The sequence below is a fragment of the Lepidochelys olivacea genome (genome assembly GCF_965140295.1).
Source record: "Lepidochelys olivacea isolate rLepOli2 genome assembly, chromosome: 9".
Classification (NCBI taxonomy): Eukaryota; Metazoa; Chordata; order Testudines; family Cheloniidae; genus Lepidochelys; species Lepidochelys olivacea.
In genome coordinates this window covers 125,853-142,313 of record NC_140419.1, presented here as the reverse complement: position 1 = coordinate 142,313, position 16,461 = coordinate 125,853, and the positions used below count along the sequence as shown (strand labels likewise).

The window sequence follows — 16,461 nt, the reverse complement described above, 5'->3', positions numbered from 1 at the left end:
GTGAGGGTGGGAGACAGCGAGGGAGGGAGCGGGATGGGGCAAGGGTGTTCGGTTTTGTTCGGTCATTAAGTTGGCAACCCTACCCCAAACCCATAGCAGAAAACCTCCCTCTCTAAAGGAAACATATGTCCTGGTATTTTTCTAGGCAGTGCCGGTTTTTCATATGAAGTCCTAATGGTCCAAGATCATCTTTAGGGCAGATACAACGTCTCAGTTTTTTATTTCATTAGTCAAACTCCAAAGTATTTGTTCAAGAGTATTTCTATACTAAGTAAAATTTGTTGTTTATTAGGAACAAACAGTCTAATGGAACGAATGTTCAGTATGATAAACAGTGTTTGGAGTGAAGAGAAAAATTAAATGAGTGCAGACACTCTGAGCTGTTGTTTTCTTTGAAGTGAATATGAATGGCACTTGTTCCAAGTTTCACGATGAACTCATTCAGATACAAAGTTATGAGGGGAAAAACCCTCCTCGCCAAGAACTATACCCAGGTCTCTGCTGACGTTTTTTTTTGTTTTTTTTTTACATTTTATACCAGCATACTTTTTTTTTTTTTTAAATAAAGCACAGTTGTCTTTGGTATCAGTATTTTTGATCCCTACAAAATGTTGCCACAAAAGTGCTCAGCTCGTTAACTTAAAAATATGGTCCCTTATCCTTATCCCTACCTTCCAGTTTGAGAGGATTACCTAGAGGTGAATGGAAAGCTAAAAGTGGGCCCAACTGATCAAAAATGGTGGGGCCACAAACTCACTCACAAATACTTAGGGGTGGGAGGCACACCGGCAAAATGCAGGGACCTTTCTGAAAATGAGGAGTACACAAACCACGGGGGTCACCACAGTCCTGTGCTATTCAGCAGCAGTAGGAACTGCCTCACCACTGTTTTTAAATTAAAGACCCAAATCTGACTATACAAATTTTTGGTGACACATATTCTCTGTCAGTATATTAATAATCTGATTGCCATAGAAGACTATGAGAGAGAACCCTGGCAGCTAGAGATTAATATCTAGTATGTACATAAAGGGTTTATTGAATTTATGAAGGCTCTGCCCTCAGCTGGTGAAGGGATGTTAATAACTGTGATGAAATATAAATTCTGACTTTGTTTTTACACAGAACAATTTGGCAGATGCAGTGACATTGGATGGTGGCACCATTTATCAAGCTGGAAAGGAACATAATCTGAAACCTGTGGTTGGAGAAGTATATGATCAAGGTACATATACACAAAAGAATTAATAAGGTGTACTGTGTAATCTCTGGGGTGAGGACTGTGTCTTCCTACCTGTTTATGCAGTGCCCAGAATATTTTGGGTGCTACAGCAATGTAATTAATGATAATAAATTAAGGAAGATCACAATATGATGATATCTAAGGGAAAGGAAACCTTGTCCTTTCATCAAAGGAGAAACTGTATTTTTTCCTAAAACAACCCATCACCTCATTTCCTCAAGCCAGAGAGGAACGGAAAATGCCCAGATATAGGATCCAGAGATTCCTGAGAATTGGGTGAAATGTGTGGGGAGGGGGGGCTAGGGTTTTTTTAAGTCATTTTACTTAATACGTTCATCTGCTGGGATCACTTGAGTATATCTCACCTAATCAATTTCCTGCCATTGCAGGGGTCTTGTACATTGGTGACACTTTGGTCTGTCCCATTCTATCCATGTGGCACACAGTTTACCTTTCCTGAGGACTGAAATACTTTAGTTTAACTAATGTTTCTGTTCTTAATATAGGGATAGCTGGTTGAAAAATTATGACCTTTGATATACATGAGGTCAGAATAGATTATCTAATTGTCCTTTCTGGACTTAAACACTATGAAATTATAAGAGGCTGAAAAAGAGTCCAACACTTGTTCATTCTGGGAAGCAGTGACTCTGAAAAAGACTTGGGGGTCACACTGAATAATAAGCTGAACCTGAACTCCCAGTGTGATGCTGGGGCCAAAAGGTCTATGTGATGTCTGAACAAGGCAATATAGAGGAGGGGTAGGGAAGTTATATTACTTCTCTATTTGGCACTGATGCCCCCAACTACTAAAAAACTGTGTCCAGGTCTGGTGTAAACTCTTGAAAAAGGATATTGAAAAATTGGAGTGATTCAGAGAAGAGCCATTAGAATGATTATTAGATCGGAACATACCTTGTAATTAGAAACTCCAGGAGCTTAATCTATTTATCTTATCAAAGGGAAAGTTGAGGGGTGATTTGATCACAGTCTACAAGAACCTAAGTGCAAACAGAAATTTATCAATCTAGCGGACAAAGTTATAACAAGTTTCAATGTCTAGAAATTGAAGATAGACAAATTCAGACAAGAAATAAAATGCACATTTTTAACAGGCAGGGCAATTAACCATCTGAACAATACATTAAGGGTTGTACTGGATTGTCCATCACTGGCAATTTTAAAATCAAGATTGGATGCTTTTCTAAAAGACATGCTGTAATTCAACCACAGCTATTGGACATGAAGCAGGAATTAATTCAGGGAAGTCCTATGGCCTACATTATCCAGGCGGTTATAGGAAATGATCACAAGGGACCCTTCTGGTCTTAAAATCTATTAATTTATTTGCCCCCTATTCTCCACACTCCTCCCAGGTACCTGGACGTTGTCAAAGGGCTTTTTACAAATTCCATTAAAAATGTGTCTTTCCTCAAGTCTAGTCTCTCCTATGTCTGGCTCCCCATCCCTACAACATGATTTGTTATATGCGGAGGTGGATTAAGATGTTTTCGGGCCCTGGGCACAAAGAAAATTTGAGCTCCACACAATCAGGGGCACTAGAACTGGAGGGGGAAGAGGGACCATGCCCCCCACTTTTTAACGTGGATGAAGGTGTGGAGTGATGGTAGGAGGGGCTGCACTTTGTGGTGAGGTGATCAGCTCTCCTGCAGTGAAGTGAAGCCCCTGCTAGTGGCGCCAGTCTCTTCCCAGTGGTGGTGAAAGGCTGAGGTGGGTCACAGCCCCGCCCCCTGCCAGGGGTGGCCCTAGACTAGCTGCCAGCAACTGGCGCCCTAGGTGAACCATGCTATCGCACTCCCCCACCTCCAAACTCCAAGGGCAGATCTAGGCTGAGTTTTTCGATAAATTGGGAAACCTTTTTTCCTTTTATTGTTTTTAAGTGTTTTTTGTTTTTTTTTAAACAGAGGCTTAGTTATTTGGTTTGTCCATCCATCCAACCAATGTTTCTGAGATCAGATAAAATAGAGACATGAAATTTTCAAATCAGATTTGTACATAACAGCTAGATGATATTTCAGTCCGATTTCAAATAAAAATGCATTTAAAATGTTAATTATAATTTTTATTATTACAAATCCAAAATCATCCATTACACTATCCTGCTTTAACTGCCATTACCACCACATCCAATACAGAAAGAAATAAGAAAACTCTTCAATGAATTTTAACCTGTATTTACAAAACACTCCAAATAAAAAACACTCTGTGCTCTTAAAACATCACTTTTCTTGCTTTAAGCTTTGAAAATTCATTCACTAGCTGGTTCTTTAAGATCCAGTGTTCCAGCTATTTCATGCTCTATTGACATTTTGGCAAGTCCAACAAGTCTCTCCTGCATTGTTGAACGCAGATATGTTTTTATCAATTTTAACTTTGAGAAGCTACGTTCCCCACTAGGTTTCAGAGTAACAGCCGTGTTAGTCTGTATTCGCAAAAAGCAGTACTTGTGGCTCCTTAGAGACTAACCAATTTATTTGAGCATAAGCTTTCGTGAGCTACAGCTCACTTCATCGGATGCATACTGTGGAAAATACAGAAGATGTTTGTTTTTATACACACAAATCATGAAAAAATGGTGTTTATCACTACAAAAGGTTTTCTCTCCCCCCACCCCACTCTCCTGCTGGTAATAGCTTAAGTAAAGTGATAACTCTCCTTACATTGTGTATGATAATCAAGGTGGGCCATTTCCAGGACAAATCCAGGTTTTCTCCCCCCCGCCATACCCTCCCCAAAAACACCCACTCTCCTGTTGATAATAGCTTATCTAAAGTGATCACTCTCCTTACAATGTGTATGATAATTAAGGTGGGCCATTTCCAGCACAAATCCAGGGTTTAACAAGAACATCTGAGGGGGAGAGGGGATAAGGAAAACAAGGGGAAATAGAAAAGGAGTACTTGTGGCACCTTAGAGACTAACCAATTTATTTGAGCATGAGCTTTCGTGAGCTACAGCTCACTTCATCGGATGCATACCGTGGAAACTGCAGCAGACTTTATATACACACAGAGAATATGAAACAATACCTCCTCCCACCCCACTGTCCTGCTGGTAATAGCTTATCTAAAGTGATCATCAAGTTGGGCCATTTCCTGCACAAATCCAGGTTCTCTCACCCCCCTCCCAAAAACCACACACACAAACTCACTATCCCGCTGGCAATAGCTCATCCAAAGTGACCACTCTCCCCACAATGTGCATGATAATCAAGGTGGGCCACCCCCAGCACAAATCCAGGCCTTCTCACCCCCCCCCCCACCTCCATACACACACAAACTTACTTTCCTGCTGGCAATAGCTCATCCAAACTGACCACTCTCAAAGTTTAAATCCAAGTTAAACCAGAACATCCGGGGGGGGGGGGGGGGGTAGGAAAAAACAAGGGGAAATAGGCTACCTTGCATAATGACTTAGCCACTCCCAGTCTCTATTTAAGCCTAAATTAATAGTATCCAATTTGCAAATGAATTCCAATTCAGCAGTTTCTCGCTGGAGTCTGGATTTGAAGTTTTTTTGTTTTAAGATAGCGACCTTCATGTCTGTGATTGCGTGACCAGAGAGATTGAAGTGTTCTCCGACTGGTTTATGAATGTTATAATTCTTCACATCTGATTTGTGTCCATTTATTCTTTTACGTAAAGACTGTCCAGTTTGACCAATGTACATGGCAGAGGGGCATTGCTGGCACATGATGGCATATATCACATTGGTGGATGTGCAGGTGAACGAGCCTCTGATAGTGTGGCTGATGTTATTAGGTTCTGTGATGGTGTCCCGTGAATAGATATGTGGGCACAGTTGGCAACGGGCTTTGTTGCAAGGATAAGTTCCTGGGTTAGTGGTTCTGTTGTGTGGTATGTGGTTGTTGGTGAGTATTTGCTTCAGGTTGCGGGGCTGTCTGTAGGCAAGGACTGGCCTGTCTCCCAAGATTTGTGAGAGTGTTGGGTCATCCTTCAGGATAGGTTGTAGATCCTTGATAATGCGTTGGAGGGATTTTAGTTGGGGGCTGAAGGTGACGGCTAGTGGCGTTCTGTTATTTTCTTTGTTAGGCCTGTCCTGTAGTAGGTGACTTCTGGGAACTCTTCTGGCTCTATCAATCTGTTTCTTCACTTCCGCAGGTGGGTATTGTAGTTGTAAGAATGCTTGATAGAGATCTTGTAGGTGTTTGTCTCTGTCTGAGGGGTTGGAGCAAATGCGGTTGTATCGTATAGCTTGGCTGTAAACAATGGATCGTGTGGTGTGGTCAGGGTGAAAGCTGGAGGCATGTAGATAGGAATAGCGGTCAGTAGGTTTCCGGTATAGGGTGGTGTTTATGTGACCATCGCTTATTAGCACTGTAGTGTCCAGGAAGCAGATCTCTTGTGTGGACTGGTCCAGGCTGAGGTTGATGGTGGGTTGGAAATTGTTGAAATCATGGTGGAATTCCTCAAGGGCTTCTTTTCCATGGGTCCAGACGATGAAGATGTCATCAATATAGCGCAAGTAGAGTAGGGGCGTTAGGGGACGAGAGCTGAGGAAGCGTTGTTCTAAGTCAGCCATAAAAATGTTGGCATACTGTGGGGCCATGCGGGTACCCATAGCAGTGCCGCTGATTTGAAGGTATACATTGTCCCCAAATGTGAGACAGTTATGGGTGAGGACAAAGTCACAAAGTTCAGCCACCAGGTTTGCCGTGACATTATTGGGGATAGTGTTCTTGACGGCTTGTAGTCCATCTTTGTGTGGAATGTTGCTGTAGAGGGCTTCTACATCCATAGTGGCCAGGATGGTGTTATCAGGAAGATCACCAATGGATTGTAGTTTCCTCAAGAAGTCAGTGGTGTCTCGAAAGTAGCTGGGAATGCTGGTAGTGTAGGGCCTGAGGAGGGAGTCCACATAGCCAGACAATCCTGCTGTCAGGGTGCCAATGCCTGAGATGATGGGGCGCCCAGGATTTCCAGGTTTATGGATCTTGGGTAGTAGATAGCATATACCAGGTTGGGGTTCCAGGGGTGTGTCTGTGCGGATTTGATCTTGTGCTTTTTCAGGGAGTTTCTTGAGCAAATGCTGTAGTTTCTTTTGGTAACTCTCAGTGGGATCAGAGAGTAATGGCTTGTAGAAAGTAGTGTTGGAGAGCTGCCGAGCAGCCTCTTGTTCATATTCCGACCTATTCATGATGACAACAGCACCTCCTTTGTCAGCCTTTTTGATTATGATGTCAGAGTTGTTTCTGAGGCTGTGGATGGCATTGTGTTCTGCATGGCTGAGGTTGTGGGGCAAGTGATGCTGCTTTTCCACAATTTCAGCCCGTGCACGTTGGCGGAAGCACTCTATGTAGAAGTCCAGTCTGCTGTCTCCACCTTCAGGAGGAGTCCACCTAGTTCCCCACTAGCTACGGAAACTGGCAAAGTTAAAGGAATGCGTAGAGCTATAAAAATGTTTGGAAAACTGTGCATTTATTTTCACAAACAAACCTCAGTACTTCTTCAGGAGTGTAATGTTTCTTAAGTCGTCCTGAAAAAGCCTGAAGCTCACTACACAAATCTGTAGCATCAATGTCTTTTGAATTTTCATGAGTCAGTGCTGACTCCAGTTTTATACAAAGTTCTCGTATCTGTTTTGCTGTTTTCTTTTGCAAGCTGTGGATAGAAAAGCCAAATACTGACTCTAGCTGCTGCATCTGTTGAAATATTTCGTTAACCGAGTGAATAGCAGTATCAAGGACTGCAAAGTAGAAATTCACTTTGAACCTGTTTTGGGTTCTGAATGAGTGTGTCTCAGCCTTCATACAAAAACTGCTGTTTCTTTTGCTGCATGCGAACTGGCTCTGGTTCAAATTCTGTCAGAAGGTCTATTTCTTCAGCAAGCTCGAGAGAATCTGCCAGTGTTCTTTCGAACCCTTCATCACTTCTGAATTCCTCCAGAATATTTTTAATTTGTTGCAGTTTTTGAACTGCAGAATGTATGTTCAGGTTCTGGTTCTTTTCCTGAACATACATTTCCTGAACATACATTTCCTAGTGAGGTTAATCACAAAAAGGATATTATACCACAAAATGAGTGAAGTCACAAATTTGAACTTGGAAAGGCCATTTGCAAGAGCTTCTGCATCTGGATGTGCCGTATTGCCAGATCATAGAATCATAGAATCATAGAATATCAGGGTTGGAAGGGACCCCAGAAGGTCATCTAGTCCAACCCCCTGCTCGAAGCAGGACCAATTCCCAGTTAAATCATCCCAGCCAGGGCTTTGTCAAGCCTGACCTTAAAAACCTCTAAGGAAGAAGATTCTACCACCTCCCTAGGTAACGCATTCCAGTGTTTCACCACCCTCTTAGTGAAAAAGTTTTTCCTAATATCCAATCTAAACCTCCCCCACTGCAACTTGAGACCATTACTCCTCGTTCTGTCATCTGCTACCATTGAGAACAGTCTAGATCCATCCTCTTTGGAACCCCCTTTCAGGTAGTTGAAAGCAGCTATCAAATCCCCCCTCATTCTTCTCTTCTGCAACCTAAACAATCCCAGCTCCCTCAGCCTCTCCTCATAACTCATGTGTTCCAGTCCCCTAATCATTTTTGTTGCCCTTCGCTGGACTCTCTCCAATTTATCCACATCCTTCTTGAAGTGTGGGGCTCAAAACTGGACACAGTACTCCAGATGAGGCCTCACCAATGTCAAATAGAGGGGAACGATCACGTCCCTCGATCTGCTCGCTATGCCCCTACTTATACATCCCAAAATGCCATTGGCCTTCTTGGCAACAAGGGCACACTGCTGACTCATATCCAGCTTCTCGTCCACTGTCACCCCTAGGTCCTTTTCCGCAGAACTGCTGCCTAGCCATTCGGTCCCTAGTCTGTAGCTGTGCATTGGGTTCTTCCGTCCTAAGTGCAGGACCCTGCACTTATCCTTGTTGAACCTCAGCAGATTTCTTTTGGCCCAATCCTCCAATTTATCTAGGTCCTTGTCTAGGTCCTATCCCTCCCCTCCAGCGTATCTACCACTCTTCCCAGTTTAGTATCATCCGCAAATTTGCTGAGAGTGCAATCCACACCATCCTCCAGATCATTTATGAAGATATTGAACAAAACCGGCCCCAGGACCAACCCTTGGGGTACTCCACTTGATACCGGCTGCCAACTAGACATGGAGCCATTGATCACTACCCGTTGAGCCCGACAATCTAGCCAGCTTTCTACCCACCTTATAGTGCATTCATCCAGCCCATACTTCCTTAACTTGCTGACAAGAATACTGTGGGAGACTGTGTCAAAAGCTTTGCTAAAGTCAAGAAACAATACATCCACTGCTTTCCCTTCATCCACAGAACCAGTAATCTCATCATAAAAGGCGATTAGATTAGTCAGGCATGACCTTCCCTTGGTGAATCCATGCTGGCTGTTCCTGATCACTTTCCTCTCATGCAAGTGCTTCAGGATTGATTCTTTGAGGACCTGCTCCATGATTTTTTCCAGGGACTGAGGTGAGTAAAGTGGATGATCCAGTAAAGGTAGTATCATCAGAAATTTCAATTAGGGCATCATAAATGTTTCCGAATTCATAGCAAAGAGGCTTCAAAGCATTAATGTGACTCTCCCATCTTGTCTGACTAAGTGGTTTCACAGAGAATTCACATGGTGAGTCAGGTGTCAGAGTAACAGCCGTGTTAGTCTGTATTCGCAAAAAGAAAAGGAGTACTTGTGGCACCTTAGAGACTAACCAATTTATTTGAGCATAAGCTTTTGTGAGCTACAGCTCACTTCATCGGATGCATACTGTGGAAAGTGTAGAAGATCTTTTTATATACACACAAAGCATGAAAAAATACCTCCTCCCACCCCACTCTCCTGCTGGTAATAGCTTATCTAAAGTGATCACTCTCCTTACAATGTGTATGATAATCAAGGTAGGCTATTTCCAGCACAAATCCAGGGTTTAACAAGAACGTCTGAGGAGGGGGAGGGGAGGGAATCTCCCAACGGCATGTTGAGCCTGAGAAAAACACACAAACATGTTTCACCAGGTCAGAGAAACTGCTTGCCTCCAAACAGCATCTAGCAGCATCATTGACAACCAAATTCAGAGAATGTGCACTGCAAGGAACAAAAAAGGCCCTAGGATTGATTTCCATCATTCTCCTTTGCACACCATTGTCTTTACCCTTCATATTACTCCTATTATCATAGCGTTGGCCATGTAAGTTTTCAACAGATAATGACATTGTTTCAAGCGCTTGTAGAATAGTTTCAGTCATAAATGCACCAGTCGTCTCCTTCAGTGGTACGAAACCCCAAAAGTGTTTCTTTATGAGCACTTCAACATTATCTTCAGACTTTTCCATATCCACAAAACGAATGATCATTGTCACTTCTTCAACATGACTCACATCTGGTGTACAGCCCAGTATTATTGAAAAGTATTTTGCAGAATGGGCAGCTTTTACAATTTTCTTTTTAATGGCATTTGCTAGGATTTGAATCAGTTCATTCTGCTTATTTTTTCCTAAGTAATGAACCTGTGTTTCATGATCAGTTATTTTACGTAGCTGCTCCTTCATGACTGGATCAAACAAAGCTAGGTATTCAACAAATTTTAAAAAGTTTCCATTACCTGGAGCATATAATTTTTCATTTCTACCGTGGCTGCGAAATGCTAAATTTTGCCCACCGAGAACTCTCACTAAAGTAATCAGTCGCTCTAATATTTGTTGCCAATATTCTTCTTTTTCCTTGATCACACCTAAATTTTCTTCATCAATAGTTTTTCCTTTTTTCAATCGTAATTCAAGTTCTTTCCAATTTTGAAAACATTCCAAATGTTCTGTACTTCTTTCATGTGAAGAGAGAATTGAAGATATGTTTTCCCAGTCCTTCAAACCATTTTCAGTAAGTGATGTACCAGTTGCTTGATTTCTAAACAACTTGCAGCAAAAGCAAAACACAGAGTCCTTCAGCACTGAATATTGTAACCAGTTTTGATTAATTTCTTTCCCATTAATGAGTTTCGTCTTGTAATACTGAGCAGAGAATTTTCTTTTATTTCCATCCTTAGGAAAGGGAAATTCATGAACTTGTTCAGGTTCATGTTCCATGAGAATTTGCCGCACACTGTCATTACATCTGGGCCATGAACCTGGGTCCCCATACTGTAATTTGTTCGTAACTTCCTCATCCTTTGTTCCTTCTACTTCATTTACTTCAATTTCTGCATGTCTCTCTGAAGGTGAATAAATTTTCTCCACTTCCATATCAGCCTGATGCTGTGAGCTGGCTTCGTCTAGAAGTAAGTTTCCATGATTTTGTTCAATATCTTCATTAATGATCTGCAAAAAGAAAAGGAGTACTTGTGGCACCTTAGAGACTAACCAATTTATTTGAGCATGAGCTTTCGTGAGCTACAGCTCACTTCATCGGATGCATAGCTCACGAAATCTCATGCTCAAATAAATTGGTTAGTCTCTAAGGTGCCACGAGTACTCCTTTTCTTTTTGCGAATACAGACTAACATGGCTGTTACTCTGAAACCTGTCATTAATGATCTGGAGGATGGTGTGGATTGCACCCTCAGCACGTTTGCAGATGACACTAACTGGGAGGAGAGGTAGATACGCTGGATGGTAGGGATAGGATACAGAGGGACCTAAACAAATTAGAGGATAGGGCCAAAAGAAATCTGATGAGGTTCAACAAGGACAAGTGCACAGTCCTGCACTTAGGACAGAAGAATCCCATACACCGCTACAGACTAGGGACCGAATGGCTCGGCAGCAGTTCTGCGGAAAAGGACCTAGGGGTGACAGTGGACGAGAAGCTGGATATGAGTCAGCAGTGTGCCCTTGTTGCCAAGAAGGCCAATGGCATTTTGGGATGTATAAGTAGGGGCATAGCGAGCAGATCGAGGGACGTGATCATTCCCCTCTATTCGACATTGGTGAGGCCTCATCTGGAGTACTGTGTCCAGTTTTGGGCCCCACACTTCAAGAAGGATGTGGATAAATTGGAGAGAGTCCAGCGAAGGGCAACAAAAATGATTAGGGGACTGGAACACATGAGTTATGAGGAGAGGCTGAGGGAACTGGGATTGTTTAGCCTGCAGAAGAGAAGAATGAGGGGGGATTTGATAGCTGCTTTCAACTACCTGAAAGGGGGTTCCAAAGAGGATGGCTCTAGACTGTTCTCAATGGTAGCAGATGACTGAACGAGGAGTAATGGTCTCAAGTTGCAGGGGGGGAGGTTTAGATTGGATATTAGGAAAACCTTTTTCACTAGGAGGGTGGTGAAACACCTCCACACCTCCTGATCAGCTGTTTCATGGCATGCAGGAGACTCTGCGGGGAGGGGGAGGAGTGAGGACATGGGAGGCTCAGGAAGGAGGCGGGAAGGGGTGGAGTGGGGGCAGGGCCTGTGGCAGAGCCAGGGGTTGAACAATGGGCACCGCTCCCCCTCCCCCCCAGCACATTGGAAAGTTGGCACCTGTCGCTCCAGTCCCGGTGTCGGTGCCTAGACCAGGAGCTGCAGATTAACTTCTGAAGAGCCGCACGTGGCTCCGGAGCCGCCGGTTGGCCACCCCTGTTATAACCCAACACCGGTTGTTTGGAAAGTAATCCGCTTCCTCACGGTTACTCGCTTGGAGTGTGACGTCATCACTTTCGTAGTCTGTTAAGCGTTAATGCTGTTACTTTTCTGTTATGGACCTTATTTATTACATGTGAACCAGTTATAACAAAGAAAAGTTCATAATTATAGAGCCCAATAAAAACGCTAAGGTTTAATAATGCTTAAAGATACTCACATTTTGGATTTATAATGCTGAAAGATGTTATTCTTTATTCTTTGGCACCAAGAAACACAATTTTCCACAGTATTTGCTTGATTCTTAACCATCTACCTGCGACGTGTGTTCAAATGACCGTTTGACATGTACCAACTCGCAATATCTCTGCTATACATGAATTTCCGGCTATGCAGCCTTGATGTATATTCGAGTTAGGTGTCACTAGCATTGCAGCTTTTGCCGCTGGCGAATGTGTTTCTTTGTGGCTGAGTTATTGCTTATCAGAATTGTGGAGTGGGTAATCTTGACCCTAAATTAAAAAAAAATTGCTAAAATATTATTTATTTTGCAGTAAATAAAAGATTTGACATATTAAAAAATTCTCAGAATTATAATTCATATTCCCACCATACGCGCACAGGAATTGAAATAATGACATCTTTGTTGTTTTATTTTATTTTCATCTTTTTCTTTTTTTTTAAATTTGATTTTTTTCCTCGAATTTGGTGCCCCATTTAACTTGGCACCCTAGACGACCGCCTAGTTTGCCTATATGGATGGGCTGCCCCTGCCCCCTGCTCTTCCTTTCCCCCCTGAGGCCCTGGCTGGGTCAGAAGCTGGAGCCAGGCCATGGTAAGAGCCACCCAGGGAGCCCGGGCCACTGTGGGGAGCCCCAGACTCTCCACCTGCCCTGGGTGGAATGGCCCGAGGGGCAGAGACATGAGCCAGGGGCTGCTCTTGGGCACTCTTCCCCTGCCCACCCAGGGCAGGTGGAGGGTCTGGAGCTCCCCATACCGGCACAGGCTCCCTGGGTGGCTATTACCATGGCCTGCTTCTGGCCTGGCCAGAGGGTGGGGCCTCAGGGGAAAAAGGAGGAGCAGGGGGCAGAGCCACAGTTCTGGCGCCGGAGAGCCCTCCCCCAACACTTCTACACAGGTTCTGGTGTTCCTATAGGGGCGCCCAAATTGGCCAGAGCCCCTGGGCACGGGTCCAGTATTAATCCAAAGCTGGTTATATTAATTATACTTAGCCATTAGTGCTTTCTATATTCCAAACACTACGCAAAAATGAACAAATAAGTTAATATATGTTAATGAAAGAATGCTTGGGCCCAGTCTTAGATGTGTCATTCACGTGAACAGTCCCACAGGGCCTGATCCTGCTCCCATTAAAGTCAACATGAGGTTTGCCATTTATTTCAATGGAAACAGGATCATTCTCCTGGCATTTAGCGGGACTAACATAAGTACAGCCTGTAAAATCTGACCTTCTGACCCTATTTCACTAAGAGGGAACTCAGACATTAGCATTTTCCTTCAATTTTCCCATCGTCACGGATGCAGCCATCCAAGTGATAACATGATGGAAGTACTAGTGTAGGTAGTCCACCAGCATTTTAACCTCCATTTCCTCTGACCCAGCTAAAAGCAGCTCTTTAATGATGCTGGTTAAACGGTAGCTAGTTGGTCTACACTAGTGCTCCCCGCATTGCCATCAATACCACTGATGGAACTGCTAGTGCAGCTGGGTGTTGGGAGAGAAACGTGAAGAGAACTGTGAGTGTAGACAAGCCATAGGTGACATCCTGAAGTCCTCAGAGAGTAAGTTAATGGGACTTGTGCAGTTAGCATTCAGGAGTTTTCCAGATTAAGATTCACAAAAAGGTACATTTCAGATTAGAAATTAGGCACAAAGTTTTAACAGTGTGCATGATTAACCAAACTACAAAGGGAAGTGGTAGATTCTCCTTGATGTCTTCAGATCAAGACTGGATGCTTTTCTGGAAGGTATGCTTCAGTCAAATGCAAGTTATCTTTAGTCAAACACAAATTATTTGGCTCAATATAAAAGTAACTGGATGAAATGTAATGGCCAGTGATACACAGGAGTCGAATTAGATGATCTTATGGTCCATTGTGGCATTAAGCTTTATGAATTTGTGAATCACATCAGCCATAAACTGGTGAAAATAATGTTTGCCCCTTCATACTCTTGGTGCTAATGGGCTCTGATGCTATAAAATAAAAATTATTAAATTAGAAGGTAATTATGGGGCATTTCTTTTACAAATTAAAGTCTAAATATGGCTTTATTTACAAAAACATTTACACAAGGAAGAAACAACAGGCAGAATTTATTACTGAGGTCAGTGGCGTCATACCAGGGGTGTGAGCTTTGTGCCCTTTGAATATGGATGTGGAAGATTATGAAAAGGTGTCAGGTCAATGTCTCTTATCGTAATACTGCTTCTACATTAGTTTAATTTTGATCCCTTTTTGTTCCTATGCAGAAATTGGCACTTCATACTATGCAGTGGCTGTTGTCAGAAAAAAATCCTTCATTAGCATCAACAGTTTGAAGGGCGTAAGGTCATGCCACACAGGCATCAACAGAACAGTTGGCTGGAATGTTCCTGTTGGCTACCTCATTGATAGTGGTCGCATGTCAGTGATGGGATGCAATGTTCCAAAAGGTAAGGGCTGCTGGGATGTAACCTGCTTTCCAGAGAGTCCCTGTCACTGACCACTGGCATGAATATGGGCTTCCTGGATAGCGGAAGCACTCACAGGGACAAGAACCTTGGCTTCTAGCTGATTTTTTCTCCCTTCTTTTGTTGCTCATTCTAACTGAGAATTGACCTGAAGCAGCTCAGATCAGAATTTAGCCTACTGTATTTGCTGGCTTTTAAAAACAGTTTATACATAGAAGCTATTATCACTTTTTTAATGTATAGAAATGTATAATTAAGGTTTGTTAAAATGTGTTTTTGCCATTTTTGGTTTTGGTTTTAGTTGCTAAAATATTGTTACCTTAATTTTACTTATAGCTGTTAGTGAATATTTCAGTGCAAGCTGTGTTCCTGGAGCCAATAATGTAAATTACCCAAAATCCCTCTGTCAGCTCTGTAAAGGGGATGCATCTGGGCAGAACAAATGTGAAAGAAATTCAAAAGAGCAATATTATGACTACAGCGGGGCTTTCAGGTAAAGTCTTGGTGTTTAATTTTTAACATTTGTCTGTATATGCTGTGCCAATTGGCAAGATATCTGACCCCCAATTGACTTTCAGCAGAATTCCAGAGAGCCAATGAATAATGCTAGTAGAAAATCTGTTAAAACATAAAACTAAGTGAATTTATAATTTGAGGTAATCTTAAAATAATTTCACTAGATACTAAGGCCAAAGGCATATCTGTTCTTCTATACAAACTCTAGCTCACATAACTTGTTTTGTGCATGGAAATCCCATTGATGTTACTTTTGTCTTCATCAATATTCACCTCATGGGAAAATAAATCTTGATATTCACCTGAGCACAGATCCGTAAGTGCTTAACATGCTTGGATTTGATGCCATTTTAGCAAGAACTGATGGACCCTGACAGTTTTCACACCTGAACATTGGGCTTAGCCAGCTATTTGGTAAATCTGAAGCTTCCCATTTCAAGTGCAATTAGTTCTCTTATCTCTTATTGTGCTCCCCTCCTCCTCCACTTTGCCAATGCCAACTTCAATACCTCCTTCCTCAATTTTTCTCACTCCTCTGTGCATGCCTTATTCTCTTCTGTGTGTGCGTGTGTGTGTGGGTGTCCAATCTTCCCAATCCCCGTGGCCTGGACTAGGCCCCCACAGATGTCACAAATTTAAAAATCTGTATAATTTTATTTTAAACAGTGACACCTCATTCCAGATTTTCCAATGCGCCTTGTGTCTGTCCGAGACTGTAGACTTTTCAGGAAATCATTTGATATGTATCTCTTGTATAGCACCAAGCATTGTCATCACCTGCCCTACTAGCCATTAGCCCAGGGTGGGCAAACATTTTGGCCCGAGGGCCACATCTGGGTGGAAAAATTGCACGCAGCGCCATGAATGTAGGGCTGGGGCAGGAGGTTGGGGTGCAGGAGGGGGTGCAGAGTGTGGGAGGGGGCTCAGGGCAGGGGGTTGGGATGCAGGAGGGGGTGCAGAGTGCAGGAGGAGGCTCAGGGTAGGGGGTTGGGGTGCAGGCTCCGGCCTGGCACTGCTTACCTTGAGTGGCTCCAGGATGGCAGTGGTGCGCAGCGGGGCTAAGGCTTCCGGAAGTGGCCGGCACCAAGTCCCTGGGAGAGGTGAGGGGCAGAGGGCTCTGTGCGCTGCCCTCGCCTGTGGGTACCTCCCCCGAAGTTCCCACTGGCCGCGGTTCCCTGTTCCCAGCCAATGGGAGCTGCGGGGGTGGGGGGTGCCTGCAGGCGAGACAGCGCACAGAGCCCTCTGTCCCCGCCCTCCTTCAGGGGCCACAGGGACATGGTGCCAGCCACTTCCGGGAGCAGCATGGAGCTGGCAGTCCCGCAGGCCGGATCCAAAGCCCTGACAGGCCGGATCTGGCCCGTGGGCCCTAGTTTGCCCACCCTTGCATTAGCCTCTGCCTTGATCCTTACACACAGCATAAAAATAGCATAGT

At 43.5% G+C, this 16,461-nt stretch overlaps 1 protein-coding gene across 1 annotated transcript in view; it reads left to right on the top strand.

The window, feature by feature from the left end:
- The window catches only part of MELTF (melanotransferrin), a 75,003-nt gene that overhangs the window by 14,010 nt on the left and 44,532 nt on the right, over positions 1-16,461 (top strand). Inside the window, exons 3-5 of the mRNA XM_084638779.1 lie at positions 1,126-1,225; positions 14,313-14,495; positions 14,850-15,006. Coding sequence (XP_084494905.1) covers positions 1,126-1,225; positions 14,313-14,495; positions 14,850-15,006 — 440 coding nt within the window. The remainder of the gene's footprint in view (positions 1-1,125; positions 1,226-14,312; positions 14,496-14,849; positions 15,007-16,461) is intronic.